This window comes from Artibeus jamaicensis, unplaced genomic scaffold (genome assembly GCF_021234435.1).
Source record: "Artibeus jamaicensis isolate MK-2021 breed Jamaican fruit bat unplaced genomic scaffold, CSHL_Jam_final contig_477, whole genome shotgun sequence".
Classification (NCBI taxonomy): domain Eukaryota; kingdom Metazoa; phylum Chordata; class Mammalia; order Chiroptera; family Phyllostomidae; genus Artibeus; species Artibeus jamaicensis.
The window spans coordinates 8,978,522-8,998,778 of record NW_026521854.1 but is presented as its reverse complement, the minus strand read 5'-3'; the positions used below and the strand labels follow the sequence as shown (position 1 = coordinate 8,998,778).

General features: G+C 47.5%; 1 protein-coding gene across 2 annotated transcripts; it reads right to left on the bottom strand.

Moving 5' to 3' along the window:
• Window positions 1–336: 336 nt before the first annotated feature.
• SLC1A6 (solute carrier family 1 member 6) lies at window positions 337–18,799 on the bottom strand. Of its 2 annotated transcripts, none has more exons than XM_053668182.1 (10): window positions 18,410–18,799; window positions 13,182–13,396; window positions 12,341–12,478; window positions 10,640–10,844; window positions 9,823–9,865; window positions 8,995–9,338; window positions 6,052–6,285; window positions 4,671–4,865; window positions 1,964–2,098; window positions 337–622 (listed from the first exon to the last, which is right to left on the bottom strand). In XM_053668182.1, the coding sequence occupies exons 2-10, from the start codon at window positions 13,384–13,386 to the stop codon at window positions 427–429; spliced, it is 1,695 nt and encodes a 564-aa protein (XP_053524157.1). In that variant the 5' UTR covers window positions 13,387–13,396; window positions 18,410–18,799; the 3' UTR covers window positions 337–426. The 2 variants fall into 2 exon arrangements, with proteins under 2 accessions (XP_053524157.1, XP_037018518.1); XM_037162623.2 differs by having other exon boundaries at window positions 13,182–13,393.
• Between the last annotated feature and the right edge of the window lie 1,458 nt (window positions 18,800–20,257).

The window sequence follows — 20,257 nt, the reverse complement described above, 5'->3', positions numbered from 1 at the left end:
TTTTTCTGAATTTTGTGAGTCCTTCTAGCCAATCATGGAACCTGAATGTGGTCTTGGGGATGTCCCAACACAGAGGCCATGGATATTGTTTGATTATAAGACACAGTGGTTTGTTTTCCTTTCACCTGCTTCAATTATGCTGCTCCTTCAGAAAATAAGGAACATGAGATGACTCCTCACCTTGTTGAACCTTAAGCTTCCTGTACTCACAACCCCAGGGAAGACATTTCCACCCTGTTGCCCACCACCCTCCCTCAGTCCCCTCCCACTACCACCCTCCCAAGTTCTCAGCATAGGCTCAGAGAGAAACAAAGACCATGGACATCCTTTCATTACTGCTCCTTTATCTGTTTCCCCAAACACACCAGACAGAGCATGTGTTCAGTGCATAGTCATTCAGGCAGTGGGTCTTTCCCAGGATACCCCTCACATGGCACTCTCATTGCCACCCCGTCCCCTGGATGCCCCCTTCTCTTGTGCCATGAGTGACTTGTAGGGCTTCCCCAGGCTTGGGAGAGTGAGCTCAGCTTCCTGCAGCTCCAGCTCCCGCTGAGACAAATGCTCAATGACGGCTGCTCCAATGGAGTCCCCCAGCACATTAGTCATTGTGCGAAGTCGGTCACTGTGGAGGGGAGAGAAGAGAAAATTAACCATTAAGCTCCACTAACCAAGGCTTAAAGAGCACCACAGGGAGAGGATGAAGCTTAGGGGGGTTTCAGTCTCAGAAAACTGGGGGTTCACATTCCAGCTCAATCCCTGACCAATGCCCTATCCCCTCTCTCTCTCCTCCTTTCCCCTCCTAACAGATATAGAATGGACCAGCTCTGGAATGCTCAGATTTGATATCAGCAACACAATTTTTTTAAGGATGTAAATATCCAATATAAAAAATTAGAGATTGTGAGCTAAACAGCATACAAAATGAGAAAATCCAAACTCATTTTATATAAATTTTTTTATTTTTCTTTTTTAAAGAAATTTTGTTACATTTACTTATTTATTTTTGGGGGGTAGGGAAGGAGAAAGAGATGGAGAAAAACATCCATGTATGGTTGCCTCTCGCACACCTGCTGCTGGGGCCTGGATGGCAACCTAGGCATGTCCCTGACTGGGAATCGAACCAGCAACCCTTAGGTTCACAGGCCGGTGCTCAATCCACTGAGCCACATTAGCCAGGGCTTTTCTTTTAAAATATGTTTATTGAGCCCTGGCTGTTGCGGCTCACCAGCCTGTGAATTAAAGGGTCACTGGTTCAATTCCCAGTCATGGCACATGCCTGGGTTGCCAGCCATGTTCCTGGTTGGAGGCATGTGAAAGGCAACCAATGACATGTTCATGTTTCTCTCCCTCTCTTTCTCCCTCCCTTCCCCTCTCTACAAAAGTGAATAAATAAAATCTTGAAAAAAATTTTAAATAAATAAAATATGTTTATTGATTTTACAGAGTGAGCAAGGGAGAAAGAGAGAGAGAATACTGATCAGCTGCCTCCCAAATGTGCCCCAACTGGGGACCAAACCCACAACCTAGGTATGTGCCCTGACCAGAAATGGAAACCCCAACCTTTTTGTATACAGAATAATGCTCCAACCAACTGAGCCACACCAGCCAGGGCTAAACCTCTTGTTTTAAAGTTGAAGACTTCTAAAAAATATGTTTGCAAGCCAGCTCTATCCCCCAGATCACTTTTCTGACTTCTACATAAAACAGGTAAAAAAGGGGGGGGGCCTTTCTAGTTGATAGAAAAAACCCTCCATCATCTGACTCCTCTGCCCTACTTCCCGGGGTTAATTTTATGGAATTTGGGGTCCACAGGCCATGATTTGGAGCATTCTCCAAGGGCCCCTTTCACTCTAAAATTCCAGAACTCTGTGTGCTGGCTGGAAAGGGAGCCCATAGGTTCGGGGTCCTGAAGGGAAAGCAAGAGCTGGAGGAGAGACAGCAGCAGGGTCTGAAGGACACTCACAGGAACCAGTCCACAGCTATGATCAGCGTGATGTCTTCAGTGGGCAGGCCAACTGATGTGAGCACAATGACCATGGTGACCAGACCTGCCTGGGGAATGCCAGCAGCCCCAACGCTGGCTGCAGTCGCTGTGATACTGCAAATGGAGAGAGAACATAGAGAGGCAGGAGGAGGAAAGGGAGAGATAAGAGAGAGGGAAGAAGGGTACACAGAAAAAAAGGACTGAGTTCCCAGGGCATCTTAAATTAAAATCCCCCAAATAAAGGCAAATCCAAAGTGACTTTCATTAAATGCCAGTGCAGACAGGTCTTCTCAGCCTTTGCTGGGATCTGGTTGGAAGTCCATCTACAATGGACTTTTGAACATTGAGACAATTCATATTGTAGACGCAAGAGTAAGCATTTAACTCAGCTGCCTTGTGGGCTGGAAGAGAGCAGAAGAGTCACAATGGGCAGCACTGTGAACCAGAAGATTGAGGCCCCTGTATGCACATATACCGTAAGGAAGTAGGTTAGGACAGCCAGGTCCAGCTGCCAGGAATGGAACTCCATAAAAGGGGCCAAGTTTAGAATCAAAAGAAGAAATTGTCTATGATGCTAAGCAAACAAGAAAAATTATATATGGTTTTGAAAAATTGAAAGATAAAACCCGTGGAAAATGAGATAGTGGTCCAACCTCCAGTACAGATCTGACTGGATCAAGAGTAAACTTGATTTTAGCTCCTGCATCATGACTGCCTGGCAATTCTAAATCCACTGAGCTTACCAGGATAGGCATTAGTGCCCTGAAGCTGACAATCCTCTTCCTGGTGGCCTCTGAATACCTTTCCCAAATTTTATCATTATGAACATGGAGCCACTCAGGACACTTAGCCCAGATTTGTCTCTATCAGAACAGAGATTGAGCAAACACTTGGGTTAGTGGACAGAAAATGGACTTTGTGGTCCAGCAGACTCCATTCATTAGCCATACCACCTTTTACATAAACTCAGAGCCTCTATTTCCTCATCTGTAGAAGGGGAGACATATACCTACCTTAGGGGGTTATTGTGAGCAGTAAAAGAGCGCAGTTCTTCATGAAAAGGACCATTATTACCATTATTTTAAGTAAGAGAGACTATCTATCTCCCCTAAACACGAGCCCTAGCATGTGTGTGCCCTTGGGAGGCATGAACACACTCTTAGTGGGATGAGCTAACTCCAGCTGGATCCAAGAAGCCAACTCCAACTGCTTTGGGTTACATTCAGATCAGTTCTAAAGTAGGCATTCCCAACCAGCCAAGAAACTGGCCCTTGGACCTCTATCAACACAGGAGTCCCACTGAGTGTCTTCTTCCTCCAAAAAAAAAAATCCTGAATAACAGCAGAGCCTTGGAGAATTGCATCCAGTACATCCCAGTCAGCCTTTGCTAGGCATCCATGTGTAGTCCTTCCTGCTAGAAGCCCAAGCCATGATGAAAATCCTCAATGGCACCTTCTCAGGACCCTGAGTCAGCTGTGTCATCTGATTTCCAAAAGACCCAGTGCAGAACCATGAGTGTGTTGCTCACAGCCATATTCCAAGCACCTGGAACGAAGTCAGTACTGCTACAATAAATATTTGCTGACTGATTGAACAAGAGGCTATTCTTTAATGTTGAATACTTATGAAACCTATTACAGGGGCCACAGGAAATAGAGAGCCCCTGCCCTATAAGCTCCAGGTACTTCCTGTGCATGTGAAGGCAAAATGGGGTTGCTGAGTGTGAGACAGACTCAGACTCTACCCTTGGACAAGAGAATCTCAAACCATTGCCTACATATATCTCTGCTTCCTAACTCAGCTTCCTTGAATGCCTGGTTCTTCCTCCCACCCATCCATCCCCCTTCCGACCCTATGCTCTGCACTTACCAGACTCCTGGCTCAACCTGTTTCCACAAGATGACCTTGGGCAAGAAACTGAACCTGCCTCAATTTGCACTTCTTCCTCTCAAAAAAAAAAATTTTTACCCACCTCGGAGAGTGTTGTGAGGATCAAGTAAATGGGCACAAGACTTTCCAGAGCCTTCAGTAAGTTAACTCTCTCAACTCATACTTACTGAGTATCTGCCATGTGCTTGACACCTAATACAAATTCCTATAGAAGAAAATCCCCACCCAAACAGAGTTTTTAATGGGGGGGGGGGGTGCGGGGAAGGCCACAATAAGCAAGATGAATATGTAAAACATATACTAAGGCAGATGGTGCTCTGGAGAGATGGTTCAGCCTAAAAAAGTCCAGACATACAAATGTAAATAGGGTATTCAAGGACTGCTTCCCTGAAAAGGTGACATTGGAACAGAGACCTGAAAGAGATGGTAACATCTGCTGTGATTTTTGTAACAACTAAGTTAGAACCTCTGAGTAATGGGGCCCAGGATACAAGTTTATAACAAGAACCTCAGGTGGTTAGGTTGCATCAGCCATACTTTGGAAAATACTGGACAAAGGGATCTCCCACAACAGTGAGAGGAGATTTGAGTGGAATACCCTGCCAGCTCCTGACAGCTTCAGGGTGCAAAGTCTTACCTGAAGCCTCATCTGACATGGGTGACTGGCCTCTACCCACATTGCTCCTCTACCATCCAAGGCTTCTCTTGACCTTGAGCTGAGGCTGTCTCCTCCCCTAGCCAAGCTAATGATATCTTAGGTCTCACCTGCTGGCACGTCCCACCAAGACCATCTCACCTAATAGTTGTGATCTGGCCCAGGTTGAGCTCGTAGTTGTTGACTTGAGCAATGAAGATGGCAGCTAGGGCCTCATAGAGGGCGGTACCATCCATGTTGACAGTGGCCCCCACAGGCAGTACAAATCTGGTGATGCGGCGATCCACACCCAGGCCCTCCTCCAGGCAGCGGAAGGTAATGGGCAGTGTTGCAGAGCTGGAAAAGAGAGCCCCAGGGGCTGAGAGCAGGGGATGGTGGCACAGGGCTGGTGCAGCAATGGGCCAAAGGAGCATTCCCCTTGAGAACATTGGAAGGCCAGGTGGGAGCCTGAGCCAGGGGTGGGGGGCAGGTGTCTAACATTTCAGAGGCTGATAGCTGCATGGAAAAGGTACTTCTCACAACACATGGAGCACACAGCAACAGTGTCCTCAAGGCTGATGGTTCCTTGTCCCCTTGATGCCAATAACTTAAAGTTAATTACTATACTAGTTCATGACACTAATTCCCTCTATCTATCCACCCCAAGAAGGAAGAGCACTAGGGGTACTCTGGCTTCCCTTCTCTGAGACCTGAGGGCTGTTTCTGAGGACCACTATTCCTCCCTCCCCTGTCTGGTCAGGGAGTGACCTCAGCTACACTAACACTCTCCATCTCTCTCCCCACCACTCCCCAGAGGAGGAAGACTTAAATGATTGGTGAATTTCACCAAAACAGTGGGCATCTTATTTGGGATCAGCCTGTCCACAAAACAAAACATGGGTTCTGTCTGGTCAGCTTTATGCCATGCAGTGAGAAACCTGAACCCACAGAGAGGCCCTTTGGGTGTGCAGCCCTGTGAGGACCAAGGGGATTTAATTCTGGGGCACAATGGCATCAGTCCTACTTGGCCACATATCAAGAGACATTCCCCAATCAGCATTGTTATCGGCAATTTTTAAAATGACATTTTTCTTCCATCCCATTGGTGTTTGTGATATTTCTCAAATTGTTTTGAATTTGGATAGGAGAAAAGGAGAACTTTTTATTAACCACCTGAAAACCACCCCCCAAAAAGAGAAGGAAGCCAAGAGAGTTTCCAGATACCATCTCAAAGAGAGTAAGACCATCTGAACTAGAAAATGACTGAGAACAAGGGGTATGTTGGAACCCTCATCCTCACCTCAAAAATGACAGCTGGTTCTCCTCCATATAAAATAGAGACATAGGAAAGGAGAAAAGGGGGTCAGGGGAGTCATCCAGGACAAAGGTCAGTGCCCAGGTGAGGCACCTTCAGGAACCCCTGACATTATTGAACAACTGAGAACAGGTTCCGTAGTGAAGGGAAGGCAGGTATCCCAGAAGAGCCCATGAAAAACAAAGAATGAACCCAGGAAGGGTACCAGTGGTGGAGACTAGGTCATACCTGGAGGATGTGCCCATGGCAGTGATAAGAGCCTGCAGCATGCCCCCAATGAAGGGGAAGGGGTTCCGGTGGGTGATGAGAAAGTAGATCAGAGGCAGGACACCACCAGCATGGAGAAACAAGCCCACGATTACAGTCAGGGTGTACATGCCCAGCTGACCCCCCAGAACGGCCATGTCTTCCATCTCTAGGATCTTGCCAGCAATCAGGAACAGGATGCCCACAGGTGCATACCTGGGCCAAACCAGACACCTGTCAGGGCTTCCTCATCACTTCCCCTATAAGCCCAGAGCTGGCATCCCCAAGGCTTTGCCCATATAATACCCTAGAGCCAGGCAGTGCCCACCATTCAGCACCCTACTTTACCCCAAATCTTCCCCACACATTAACAAATGGGACTAGGACCCACAAACATATCCTGCCTTCTCTCCCTGATTACCCACAGCTCAACCCCACGCAGCAGAAAAGTTTCTAAAACTCCAGGACATGAAATCTTGTAAAGCCTCTCCTTCATCCACACCCATTCAAGTTCTCCCCAAATTACTGTCTTCAGGACTCTTTCCCTAGACATCGCCCAGATGACCCCTGGCTCTGGTCTTCCGACTCCCCTTATTCACTGCCCCCAATTCTTTGTTCTCCATTTGTCACTTTTATGCCCCTATTCTCTTTCCTATAAGTGCAGATTCTCATTCACCAGCCATGAGCTGTTTCACCTGGATTTCCCACAGACATCTCAAGCAACCTATCTTATCAAATCATCTATTTACTTATTCATTCAACAAATATCTACCGAGCACCTACTGTGTTGCCATCACATGGTCCCTGACTTCATGGTTCTTACATTCACACAGAAGTGTGTAATTAAAAGCTTCAGGTGGCGAAAACTGCAAAAGAGAATCATTGAGCAGGGCTGCTTAAGCATGAGTGGTCAGAAAGGGCTTCTCTGAAGAGGTGACATTTAAGCTGAGGCCTGAATGCTGAGAAGAAACCATGTATATCTGAGAGGGAAGCATTGCAGGCACAGTGCACAGACCCTGAGATGAGTGTGAACTGGGCATTACTGGAAGAGCAGAAGGAAGATCAGTGTGGCTGGAGTGATGAGTGAAAAGGAGAGTAGAGGAGACAGAGTGAGTTCTTCAAGGGCTCACCTGTTTCCCCACAAACCAGCCCTTTGCTTAGTCCTGTGAGTTTCTGCCAGCAATGCCATCATTCACCCATTATTATTGTTATTGTTATTGTTATTGTTATTGTTATTACTCTCTCAGTAACAATATTGTTATTGCTCCCTCTTTAGAAATTGAAGTCTGTGCTTGGTCATTATTATGGTGGATGTACTGGAGGAGACTGGGGTCTCTGGGGAATTTGATGCAATAGGTTGGGTCAGAAATGGTGAAACTCTAAGTCTGTGGGAATGAGGATGTGGCATCTTCTCCAACCACAGGGATCCCCGACTTGGGCTTAAGGTTAGCCCTTGTCAATGGTTGTTGATTTATCTCCAAGTCTACAGCTACCTCTATGATTACTCCTGCACACCCCTTTCCCAGCTCTCTCACCTCCATCCTTTCAGCTCATCCTCTGCAAAGTTCCTCCTAAACCCTGAATCCATTGCACACGACTTCTCTCCAATATTCAGCCACCTAGTGCATATGGATATAAGCTCTCACCATGCCAATAACACCACTGTAAACCCTGGTTTCAAATTCAGTTGAGCCTTCAAATACCCCTTGTCAATTTTCTTGCTTAGCCTTAATAAGCTCCCCTCCCTTTCCCCTCAGCTGCTTTTCCAAGCTCATAACTGGGCCTCTAATTCTTTATACAACTTCCAAGTTATTTTGGATAATGTAAAGTCTTCCTCAACTTGGAACCAGAAAGTCTTGTTAACATCTTCCACCCCTACTCCCAAATTAGCATATGCTCCCACCTTCCTGAACTCCTCACCATGCTCCAAACAACTCAGGTTCTTTCAAACTTTGCATGGTCTCTTTCCTCTGCTTAAAGAGCCTCTCCCCTGCTTCTGTCCTGTTGGATTCCTGCTCACCTCTCAAGGCCCAGCTAATAGATGACCTTCTTCATTACTCCCTCCTCACCTTCCCAAGCATAGTTCACTTCATGTCCCTCCATTGGCTCCCTTGTTCATGTTCACACTTTTTAATACCCTTTTACTACAGACCCTCCCCTTTTGTATTACACCAATCTAGTATATATGTCTGTCTCCCCCAAGACTTTGCAAGCTCCTTGAGGACAAGGAGTAATGCATCCCTGTATTCCAGAGTTCAAGACAAATTCAATCTGGGAAAATATCTGCTAAGTAAGTGAAGAAATTAGTGAAGGTGTGAAGGAATTTAAAAATGAATGAATGCATCAATTAAAGAATAATTAGTGAGTGGATAAATGGGTAAGAAAATGAGCAAATGAAACATGAGGGAATAATAAACAAATGATTGTATTAAGCAAATGGATGAATGAGTGCAGGAAATATCTGAGAGAGTAAATGCAGAGATGAATAAGTGAGTCAAAATGAGTCCAAATGAATAAATGACTGAGTAAGCAAATAAATTCATCAATCAATGGCTTAACTCATGAGTGAGTTTATGAGTGAATGAATGTATGAATGAGTAAATTAACCAATGCATAGAAGAATGAATAAGTGAGTGAGAAAAATAAATGAACCTGTGCATGACAGAATGAGTATAATGAATAAGTGAGTGAATGAATAGATGAACAAGGAAGTAAATGAGTGACCAAATCATTACAGAAAAGAGTGAATAGATGAGTGATCAAATGAGTACATGAGTGAGTGAATTAACCCATACATATATAAATGATGTTGGTCAAATGGTCCCAGTGACCTTGTCAGCAGCTACCCCAATGCCTGACTTCCCAACCCTGGCTCCATCCTTCCCTGTGCCATCACCACTCACCCTCTCACAGTCCAGCACTCACCAGATAATGATGCCCACCAGCCTCATAATAGCCTCATTGAGGCTGTCAAAGAAGTCCCGCAGGACTCGGCCCTTGTGTTTCATGCCACCAATGACCAGCCCAAAGGCCACAGAGAAGACCACAAGGCCCAGGGCATTGATGCCATTAGCTGAGCCAGACACAGGCACAGTCTCCTCGAAGGTCAGCACCTCCTGCAGAGTGCCCAAGGCCCGTGTGACATTTTCCAGGAGGCTGGTTCCATTCTCCATGGAAGATGGAGGAGGCATGGAGGCGCTCTGCTCAGATCCATTCTCTGTCCTCACCACGGTCCTGGTTACCAGCCTTGTGCTGTACTGCGTCTTGAACTGGAATATGGAAAGATTGGAACCAAATTCAATTCAGTGGGTGCATCAGTCACCTGGAAAAACATCTTTCTAACACCAGTTCCAGTTTTCCACACCCTAGAGACATGAATGAATGAATGAATGATTTGGCCTATGCATAGAAGAATGAGTGAATGAGTAGATGAGTGAGTGAGTGAACAACCAAGGCATGGAAGAATGAGTATAGGCTCTGCATTTTTTACAAACTCCCTGGCCAATGCTCAGACAAATTTGGGGGATTGTGTTCTCAATCAACTATAGTCAGAGCCTTGGTTCCTCCTCTAGTACCACACCCAGGAAGCCCTTGGCCTATGTTCTTCTCTCTAACCCTCCCTTGAACATCATGCCAATAGCCATTGCTCTGCCAGGCCCTTCTTCCAACCCCTCACCCCTGAACCACTCACTTGTCAGCAAGCTCCCCCCACCCTCCAAACCTCCTTGATCAAACTGTGTACTTCCCCCTGACCTGTTTGAAGCAGGCCTCCACAAGGTTAGGTGGAAACATATTTCTGCAAAAAACATCACAGGAAAGGAAGGGGTTAGATGTTGGAAAGTTATCTAGGATGATGATGATGATGATAATAATAATAATAATAATAGCAAGGGCAACAGTAATAACGGTAGCCAACATTTGAACACTTATTCTAGTCCAGGTTAAGTAAGCTAGCTAAGTGCCTTACCTATATGATCTGATTTAAACACTATGGTAACCCTAAAAGTGAGTGCTATTGATGTCCCCATTTTATACACATTCCAAAAGAAGGACAAAATATTTAGGTAAGTTACCCAGCCACACGGCTGCTAAGGGGTACAGATGGACCTCAAATCTAGGTCTTTCTAAGCCCTTTAGTAGGACCCTATGCCACCATAGGGACTTCAATTCATATAGATATGCCTCAAAAAAATAAAATAAACCAAACTTTTCCTGCACTCTTCCAACTCACCCCAAGTCAATGGCTAGGGTAAAACTGTAGCTTGCCTTGATCTAGCCAGCAAAATCTTGCTGTTCCAAGAGATCTTGGGAAGACCAAACACCACCTGTCCTGAGCCTATCCCAAGACATAGCTTCTCTAGGCTAAGGATCAAAATATCCTCCCCTAGGAGTCAGGTGTTCTCAGAGGAATTGTGCAAGGTTCCAAGCCAGAAAATGGGTACCAATGAAGCTAGGTTCAACTTGGAGGTTGCATTTCCAGGCTGGATTGGCCTGTCCCCTTTGTCTCTCCTTTAGTATAGGTTGTTGCACATAGGGTCAGAATTCCCATCAAAATTAGAAAGGACATCACCTGACGAGGTCCATGAAGGCATCGGCTGTAGGAATGGTCTCGATCCGGCCCTCACGGTGCAGCCCCTCCTTGGAGCCCTTCCCAGGATGGATTATGGTGACCATGAGGATGCCAATGAAGACCGCAATGACGGTAGTCACCATGTAGTACACAGCTGCCCGCATCCCCATTCGCCCTGTCGCCTTGTTATCCAGGGACGCCATACCTGGAGGACAGGTGGTGCAGCCACAAGCATCTCCCTCCACACCCCGCCACTCACTCTCCCATCCATCCACTCCTTCCTTCCCACTCCACCAGCTCTACAGCCATTCCACCAAGCACTCCTTCCTCCTGCACCCACCCAGCACCCACACCATTACCCTTGACATATCCCGTCATTCTTCAACTCCATGCTATTTCCCATATAGGTCTTCCACTCCATCCTATGCCCCAAGCACTACATCACTAAGTTTCCCTCTACTGCAAAACAACCTTTTTAACCCCATACCATCCTCCACTTACCCCTATTTTGCACTGTAACTTCACTTTCACTCTATTCTTCATCCCACTATTTACCCCATAATGACACCTCCCTGCAACCCAGGCACTGTGCACTCTCTGTAGTGGATGTTTTTGGTGTCCTCTCCAGACACTTTCACAAGGCTGATACACCCATCCTTCAGCTGCAGAGTGTGTTAGCAGCTAACAGTTCATGCTCTGTCCCCTTCCCCTAAGAACTGCACTCAGCTAAACAGGAATTGCCTGACCCAGAAAGGCCCCAGGGGAGACTTAGAGCCAGTGACTGGCTGCTACAAGGATTCAAAAATGCAGCTCCTTTGATCCAGTGGGACCAGAGTTGGGAGGAAAAATTCAACAGCATGGCTCTTGCTCCAGAGCTCCCTGTGGGATCAGGCCAAGGGGCCAATCTTCTTCAAAACCCACATCTCTGCTTAGCTTTTTTCCCCACCCCAAACTGTTCCCTCATTTCCTCATGAGTTTTGAGAGCTGTCCTCAAGAAATTGCTTGAGCACATATAACCATCTCAGGCCCTGCTTCCAGGAAACCTAACCCAGAAACCATTCTTTCATGCCCTTATCTTAATGCCTATCCCAAAATCTGGAGATTGGCAATCAACCACCCAGGGGCCATATCTGGCCCACTGCTTGCTTTTATAAATACAGTTTTATTAGAACATAGCCACACCCTTTGTTTGCATATTAATCTGCATCTGCTTTAGTGCTATAAAGGAAGAATTGAGTAGTCACAAAGGAGACCCTACGGCCTCTAAAGTGGAAATATTTACTATCTGTCCCTTTACAAAAAGTATGCTGACCCCTGCAGTCCATCCATGCTTCCATCCCACCCCAGCCCACCTCTATGTCCAACGCCTTCATCCATGTCACTCCCTGACCATCCATGCCACATCCCAGCTGCCTTCCCGGGCTGCCCCACTGTAGCCTTCCTTTCACCTTTGCATGATACTAAATTCCTGGCAGGCTGGTATTTTGTCTTCAGTGGAAATTATAGGAAAGTGGTTGAGATAAAAGGTGTAAGTCATATGGGCTTTGGAACCTGGGTCTGATCGGGATCCAGGCTTTGGCCAAGGACTCTGGGCTAGGTGTACACTCAGTGTTTGAGGTCGCTTGGGACCACTTTGGCTCCAGGTTTGACCTTGGGCTGTGGGTGGGTGTTGATGGCCAACACTGGCCTGGGCTCTCTCACCTGTGACCAGGCTGGAGACGATGAGCGGCAGCACTAGCATTTGCAGCATCCTCATGAGAAGCTCTCCAGGGAAAGAAAAGTACTTGATCTGGCGGTAGGTGAGCTGGTATGGACGCAGGGCAAAGGCCAGGCTGACCCCTAGGGCCAAACAGGTCCAAGGAGTGGAGTTTGGGTCACTCAGGCCCAAGGAGGGGCCGTCCATCCCAAAAAGAGTGTGTGTGGATGGGGGTGAGAGAAAAAAAGAAGCATTATATGTGTATGTATGCACATTGTAGAAATGTATGGATTTATGTGTTACCATGTTGACAGTGTAAATTTGTGTGTAAAGATATACACACGTGCATGCATGTGACAGCACTCAGTCATGCATGTGTCTGTGCTTGTATATGTGGGCCCATGCACATGAGATGCCCATGGTTTTCCTATATGTGTGTATAGTGTGACCATATGTATATAGTTTTCAAACATGCAAATGTTTGTGTATTTAAGCTCATAAGTGTGTTGATATGTGTGTAGAGGAATGCATGTGCTTGTGTGGATGTGTTTGTAAGTTCCAGTATGTGTGCACTGTGTGTTTACATGTTTGCAACTGTAAGTTCTGTGAATGCATAAAAATAATGTGTTCATGTTTATGTTCATATACAGAAGTGTGTTTGTATAGTGTGCACATGTGTAAACATACATATCCGTGTAATGTTGTGTGTACTGTGGGAGTGTCCTGACCTGGGGAGTGGGAGTCACTAGTAGGACAAGATGTTTGCAGGTGAGAATGAGTCTGTGGAATGAAGAAATGTGAACCCAAGGAATTTTCCTGCAGTCCCTGCCCTCCCAGCTCACTCACCTATGATCACGGCACTGACGGTCAGCAGGATGAAGGCGTTCCTGCGCAGGAAGCGCAGCACGTGCTCCCGGGTCATGGTCTGCAGGCGCAGGCGCGTGCGCAACGCTCTCTGCTGCATGTTCTCCTGTAGCTGCTGCAGCCAGCCCACCCGGCCCAGCCGCTGGCCACTCTCCCGCAGAAACAGGCTGTTGCCGTGGCTGCTCATTGTCTATCTGCTGGGGACAGAGGGCCAAAAGACCAGGGCCTGGTGAGGAACAGGACAGAGGATGGATGTGGGTGAAGGGCAAAGGGTGGGTAGGGCAGAGGAAGCTGGTGAGAAACTCAGAGAGTATCCCAAAAGCAGGGGAGGGATGATGTCTTTTGGCTGGGATGTTCTGAGGTCTGGGACATCTAAGAATACTGCCTGTGGTTCAAAGGTCATGTCCTTGAAAGGGTGAAGGTCTCAGAATTGCTTCCTGGCTTGGCTGGGAGAGGCAGGAAAAGAGACCATAATATAATAGGCTCTTTTACCATTTCCTGGCTCACAAACCAACCTAACAACACTTTGCTGAATGCCAACTGCATGCAGAGGCCTGGACATGGTACCTTGGGGCCAGACACAAAACCGAATTAATATGGTTTCGTGTCTGGCTTGGAGGTGTTGACAAATGGGCTTTCAACAACAAAATCAATGACAGCAAGTACCTGGTAAACAGTGGGTGCCCAATAAATGCAGCTGCTTGCCTAAGTGTCTGAATGAGCAACAGGAAGAAGGGGGAGTCCCTTGGGAAGGAAACAGTGACAATCCTTGACCCCAGTGGCTCTTTAGGATCCACCTTTGAAGGGAATGTGATGCCCCCTTCAGAGTCTCTCTGGGGCGCCAGGCACGGTTTCACCAACTTCTGGCCTTGTGTCTCCTCTTTAAATTTGCCCACATCCATAGAATCATATTTACATTCTAAATATATGTATCTAAAATGAAAACTTTAGATACATTAGGTCTTTAAGTCATTATTTGAAATGCTAATTTTGTATTAGTACACGTTAAATAAAATGCATATAAAAATAAACACCTGCCTATTCTTTTCCCAGCTACACACCTCACATGTATAGGGCGGCTTGGCAATTGTGACTGGTATGGGCCTGAGGAATTTTACCTCAGAGACTTCTTCCTCCATTAAAAAATGTTAAAATTATATTTTACAACTCCTTTGGTATAAAGGTGAATATATTATCTTGGAACTAGGTAGAGGTGATGGTTGTACAATATTGCAAATGTACCAAATGCCACTGAATGCCACTTTGAAATGGTTGGTTTTCTGTCATGTAATTTTCACCTCATTATACAGAAAAACATTTTCTTTGAATCAAAAGTTTAATTCTTTCTCCTGATTTTAAAAGAAGTGAAAACATGTTTGTGGGCGCTGGGCCCTGGGCCTCCAGTTCCTGAAGGGTAGGCGGCCTTGCCTGTACTGATCTCACAGCAAAAATGTGGCAGTTCCCCCGTTCCGCTGGGGAATGTTAGTCCTCCAGATGCATTCCAGGTGCAAGGCTGGCCACTAGAAATGACATTGCCCAGGCTCTCTTACTCACTGGCTCCCCTCTGGGTCAGGCCACTGAAAGGGAAGGGGAAAGTGGAGGATGGGGAAGAGATGGAACACTGATTCTCCCAGCGTCCCTGGCCACACCCTGCCTGGCAGGGGCTGTGTCCCTCTACCCACAGCTCCCATCACACAGTCCTCTGTGCCTGTTGGCCATTTGGATGCCTTCCCTGGAAAAATGTCTATTCAGGTTGTCTGCTCATTTTTTATCAGGTTTGGGGGGGGTTGTTACTGAATTGTATGAGTGCTTTATATATTTTGAATATGAACCCATTTTCTAACATAGAGTTTGTAAAACTTTTCTCGCACTCTGTAGGTTGCCTTTTTGTTAACAATCTTTCTTTTGCTGTGCAGAAGCTTTTAAGTTTGACATAGTCCCATTTGTTGGGTTTTGTTTTTGTTACAAGTGCTTTTGGTGTCATATCCAAAAGTCACTGCCCATTATCAAGGAGAGTCTTTCCTGTGTTTTCTGCTAGGAATTTCATGGTATTGGGCCTTATGTTTAAGTCTTTGATCCATTTTGAGTTAATTTTGGTGAGTGCTGTGAACTAGGGGTCCAGTTTCATCATTCTGCGTGTGATTATTCCATTTTCCCAATACCATTTGTTGAAGAGACTATCTTTTCCCCATCGGATGTTCTTGGAACCCTTGACACTACAAGTTCTGACTCTCACAATAATGGCAATCATATTATAACATATAAGTGTATCAAAACAACACACTGCACACCTTAAATTTTCTCAATGTTACATAGCAAATATACTTCAGTTTTAAAAAATGATAATTCTGTTACAGCCACCACTGTCCTTGGGTCTCTCTCCCACTCTCTCCCCGAGAATCCCTACTCCTGCTACCCCAGCCATATTGGTTTCCCTCAACCCTGCTCGCCCCTTTGTAAATAGTTCTTATCTTACTCTTTTTAATCCCCCCCTTCTGAGTGTGCTGCTTCCTGACTGATACACCAGATTCGCCTCATTGTTAGAAAAAACTCTCCAAGCCAAAGGAAGGCAGTAAATGTTGTGTACTGTGTAGAACTCTGAGCAAGTTTGTCTGGGATTGTGGCACCAGGAAGAACTTGGCCTTGCCCAGCTAGTCTCTAAGGGATCGCAGCTTCAGATTCCCTGCCTTACCCCACCCCCACTGACTAAATTCATACAGGTCAGAACTGGGAGCCTATTGGAAGTCTCAGTTCCACCAGCAGGTAGGTGCCTGGACCTTTTGTTTTTCTCCTGCCACTGGCTGAGCAGCTACTTTTCTGAGGTCATCATCTATCTTGCCCTCCCCATATCTGAGGGATAAGTCATCTGCCTCAACTTTCCAGGTCTAAGCTCCAGGTCCCTGGTGCCAAACCCCAGTCGGGGTCCTGGTCCAAATAGATCCATTGATGCTGCTTCTTACCTTGCTGTAAAAAATCCCAGACCACACACAACACAGGAAGCTTGTAATTTCTTCCTCTCCTCTAGGATGTACATTTCCAAGCACTGAGTGGTAACTCCAAGTTGCCCATGGGTCCCATAGAACTGTTCGGCTGAGATCTAAATTAGTCACAACAACTGCAGAGCTAGTTTGTCTCTTTCCTTTCTCTTCCTTACAAAAAGTAGCATGGTATAAAGCAGGGATTGACAAATGACAGTCTAAGGACCAAATCCAGCCCACTGTTTGTTGTCATAAATAAAGTTTTATTGGAACACAGCCACAATCATTCCTTATGTATTGTCTATGTGCTATAATGTCTGAGTTGAGTTGTTGGCACAGACATTATGTGGGCTGCAATACAGTTTCTCTGGCCATTTAATGAAAACATTTGCTGACCCCTGACCTGGTAGGAAAGAATACCTGAGCCCTTATTTCAAACCCCGCTCCACCTTGCAGGGACAAGTCAACTTCTATGTGGATTAGATGGCCCAATTGAGGTGATACTCAGAACAGCGCCTGGTGAGCATGAAATGGATGCCAACTGCGGTGCATGAAAAGGAAAAACCCAACAGACTCATGACTGAGACCAGAGAAAATGCTGAAGCCGGAGGGTGTCTTCCTATCAACTTTTCTCAGTCCCATCTGCATCAGCTGTTAAGCAACAGTTGATCTGAAATGGTTTTTCTAGGATCCTGGCTTACATGGGCCTTTCTCAATCTCTCTTGGACTCCTGGGGGCTTCTCTCCTTACCCTGAGTTCTCTCTTTTCTATGCTCTCCTGATGCTAGGCAGTCTTTTTACTCTCTTTCTTGGGCTTCCTGCTCAGGAAATGGCCCTTCTAGTGCCCCAAATCTCTGCACAGATTCAAGGATTGGTCTCCCACCGGTTCCCCCAACCTCCAGACTCAAATGAGAAGTGCTGGTGGCCCCTGGGAGCCAAGGTGGGAAGAAAGAAGCTCTTATGTTCTAATGCTGGGAGCAAGCTATGGGGAAAAGCACATTTGCTTTCCATACGTTTTATCTCAGCACTCTGCTAGCCTAACAGGAGTGAGTGAGGGGAAAGAGAGGTCAGAAATCACACACATCACACACTCCTCCTGTGTGCAGTTGACACACGCACAGCCACACAGGCACACAATCACACACAAAGAACTGTCAGACACATAGCCAAATGCACACCTTCGGAAATGCAACGGCACTCATGCAGCATCAGATTCCTACACAATTCCTACACACACAAACGCATGCACACACACTCACCACATTCATGCACACCATCCAACACACAACCCCACATTCCTCTTCAAGCATACAACCCCCCACACACTTTTGCAGCCCTACACAATGCCCTTTGTAAATGAAACTCCAGACATGCAGTGACAAACAATTCCTACACACACACACACACACACACCACCTTGGGACACAGTACTACAAACTTCAGGCATTCAAATTCATTCCCACATTTAAATATTCAGGCACACGCACTTCCTTCTTTAAAAAAATTCTCACCATAGAATATGTTTTTATTCATTTTAGAGAGAGAGGAAGGGAGAGAAAAACACTGGTGTGAGAGAGAAACATTGATTGGTTGCCTCCTGCAAGAGTCTAGTCAAATGGTCGAACTCACAACCTAGGTATGTACCCTGACCAGGGATAGAACCCACAGCTCCTTGGTGCACCAGATGACGCTCCAACCAACTAAGTCACCAGGCCAGGGCAGCACACATCTCTTTCTTTTGGAAGGCAATCCCACTCATAAATTGTCCCAAACACGCACACATCACCACCACCTCCCACATATCTTTGGACCCAGCCCCCCTGCCGCGGTAAGCAAAGTCTCAGTCACAATCAGGTCTGTCCGAGTTGGAGGAATAAACCCTCCGATAAGGGACCTAGCCCTGGAAAGGGTCGAGGCATCAGGCGTAGAGTTGGAACTTGCCCAGGAGTGGAGGCCACAGAAAGAGGAAAGGAATGTGGGCGAGGGAGATGGGCAGCGAGACCCTTGGGTAGGTAACTAACGGTAGGAAACGCAAAAGGCCACCCGGAGGTGAGCGGTGGCAACTAGTCTTAAGGGGCATCGAGGCGCTGGCTGCATCAAAGAGCGGCCAGAGATGGCGCCTCACTCGCCTGACCCCAAGGTGGGCCCACCCCGCCGAGGATCCCGCCTGGGATCCCGCCTGCCTGGAACCCCAGGGCCCCTGCACGTGCGGGGCCGCGGTATCCCCACTCACCAGTGCCCGCAGCAGCGGGGACGGCTGCCTGCGCCTCGGCCTGTACGCTGCGTCCGAATGCGGGAGCCGGAGCACCGCAAAGCCCCCGGCTCGGGCAGCGGGGACCGCCAGGGACAGCACAGCGCTGGCTCTGGGACCAGACAGCGGAGGCACCGGCGGGGAGCCGGGACGCGCTGTGCAGCTGGGGGTTCGGGGCAGGCCTTGCGCTCACGTGGGTGCGGGGGCGCCCGGAGGCCGGGGGAGGGGGCGGAATCCCCTCCGGGATGCCCCCCGCCTCCCCCGCGCCCAGACTCCGTAGCAGCTCAGGAGAAGGGGCACCGTACGTTTGCGGTAGGAGGGGGATCCTGAGGTGGGCCGGGCGGGTGGCCTCTCCGGCGTCCAGCCCCCGCCCCCAGCGCAGAGCCGCGCCTCCGAGCTCCCGCCTCCCGAGACCTCCTGAGGCCTGAACATCCCTGGAGAGAGCGTGGGACCAGCCCCTGGCACCACCGGACTGGACCCGCTCCTGCATCCTGGGCGTAGGCCTGGGGAAGCGCTGGTGTCAGTGTCCCAGTGACCACAGCCGCCGCGGGGGCTCCTCGGCCCAGCTTCTGCCTTTGGGTGCACTTTCTGGCCTCAGCCGCTGTGTGCCCTTGGGCCAGCCCTTCTCCCTCTCACAGCCTGGCCTTCTTCTCTAAATAAACAACGGATATGACTCTGCTGACCCAACAGAAAATTAAAGCGCACCCGTGTGGAAATGGGCCGTGCAGCCGCTGTGCAAAAGGGAGACGAATAATTCCTGTTACTCTTGTAATTAATATTATTCTCAGGTAATGTTGACCCTGCTTTTCTTCTCAAATGGTACTGATTTATGGCTTCCAACATCTCCCACCTCTCTGAAGGCTAATTGCTAGTTTTAAAGGGTGAGCGGAGCCATGCACCTGATGTAAAAATCAATATGTATTTGCTATTAATGTTAATGTTAGTGACCAATTGTTGATGGCATCTTCCTAGTCTACGCAGGCTCTTTTACTTATATTTAACTGCACATGGCAGTGAAGTAGATATCACTACCCCCAATCGCAGAGAGTTTCGGTAACTGGCCCAAGAGAGAGCCAGAAAGCAGCCGCCTCACTTCCAACTCTGTACATACAGCCCCGACTCGCCTCCTGGACAAAACCTCCTGTCTATCAATAGGTGGTTCTCAAACTTAGCAATGCCATAGAATCACCAGAGGAGCTCTTGAAAATTCTGAGTCCCCAGATGGCTCCCAGACCAGTCTCATCAGCGTGCCTGGGCTCAGGGCTCAAGCACAGCTCACGTTAATGATCCCCAAGTGATTTCAATCTGTGGCTAAGGTCGAACCCTGCACTAGATGTCAGGTTCTCCTGCAACCCTCTCAAAAGCCTCTCACTCCCTCCGCCTCAGTCTCGGGCTGTGCGAGGATGATTCTACATCCTTTTCTGAGCCTAGAGCTGTCTCTGAGCTCCTGGCTCTTGCAGTCACTCCCTTCACAAATATTTCCTGTGCCTCAGTTGTGCACCAGGCTCTGCTAGAGGCCGGAGACTGAGCAGGGAAGACAGATCACCCTTGCTCTTTTACAAACTATTGGGTCTCAGGACCCCTTTACACTCTTAAAAGTTATAGAGGACCCTCACAGTCACAACCCCAGGCTAATCATGACCTTTTTTCAATCAGACAAATTCCATAAGGTGCACCCTACAGTAAATCTGATCAGCACTCCTCAAAACTGTCGAGTCACCAAAAACAAAGAAAGTCAGAGAAACTGTTATAGGAGACTGAAGGAGACATGATGACTAAATAATACAACAGGGGGTCCTACAGGGGCTCCTGGGACAGAAAAAGGAGGTT

What these genes read in the sequence shown, in the direction of transcription:
- SLC1A6 (XM_053668182.1), bottom strand. Translation starts at nt 13,386, where the DNA reads ATGAGCAGCCACGGCAACAGCCTGTTTCTGCGGGAGAGTGGCCAGCGG. An exon ending in GCCTTCATGGACCTCGTCAG is followed by an intron (nt 9,866 to 10,639) that starts GTGATGTCCTTT and finishes TGTTTTTTGCAG; the next exon opens with AAATATGTTTCCACCTAACC. An exon ending in ATAGCTGTGGACTGGTTCCT is followed by an intron (nt 623 to 1,963) that starts GTGAGTGTCCTT and finishes TCCCCTCCACAG; the next exon opens with TGACCGACTTCGCACAATGA.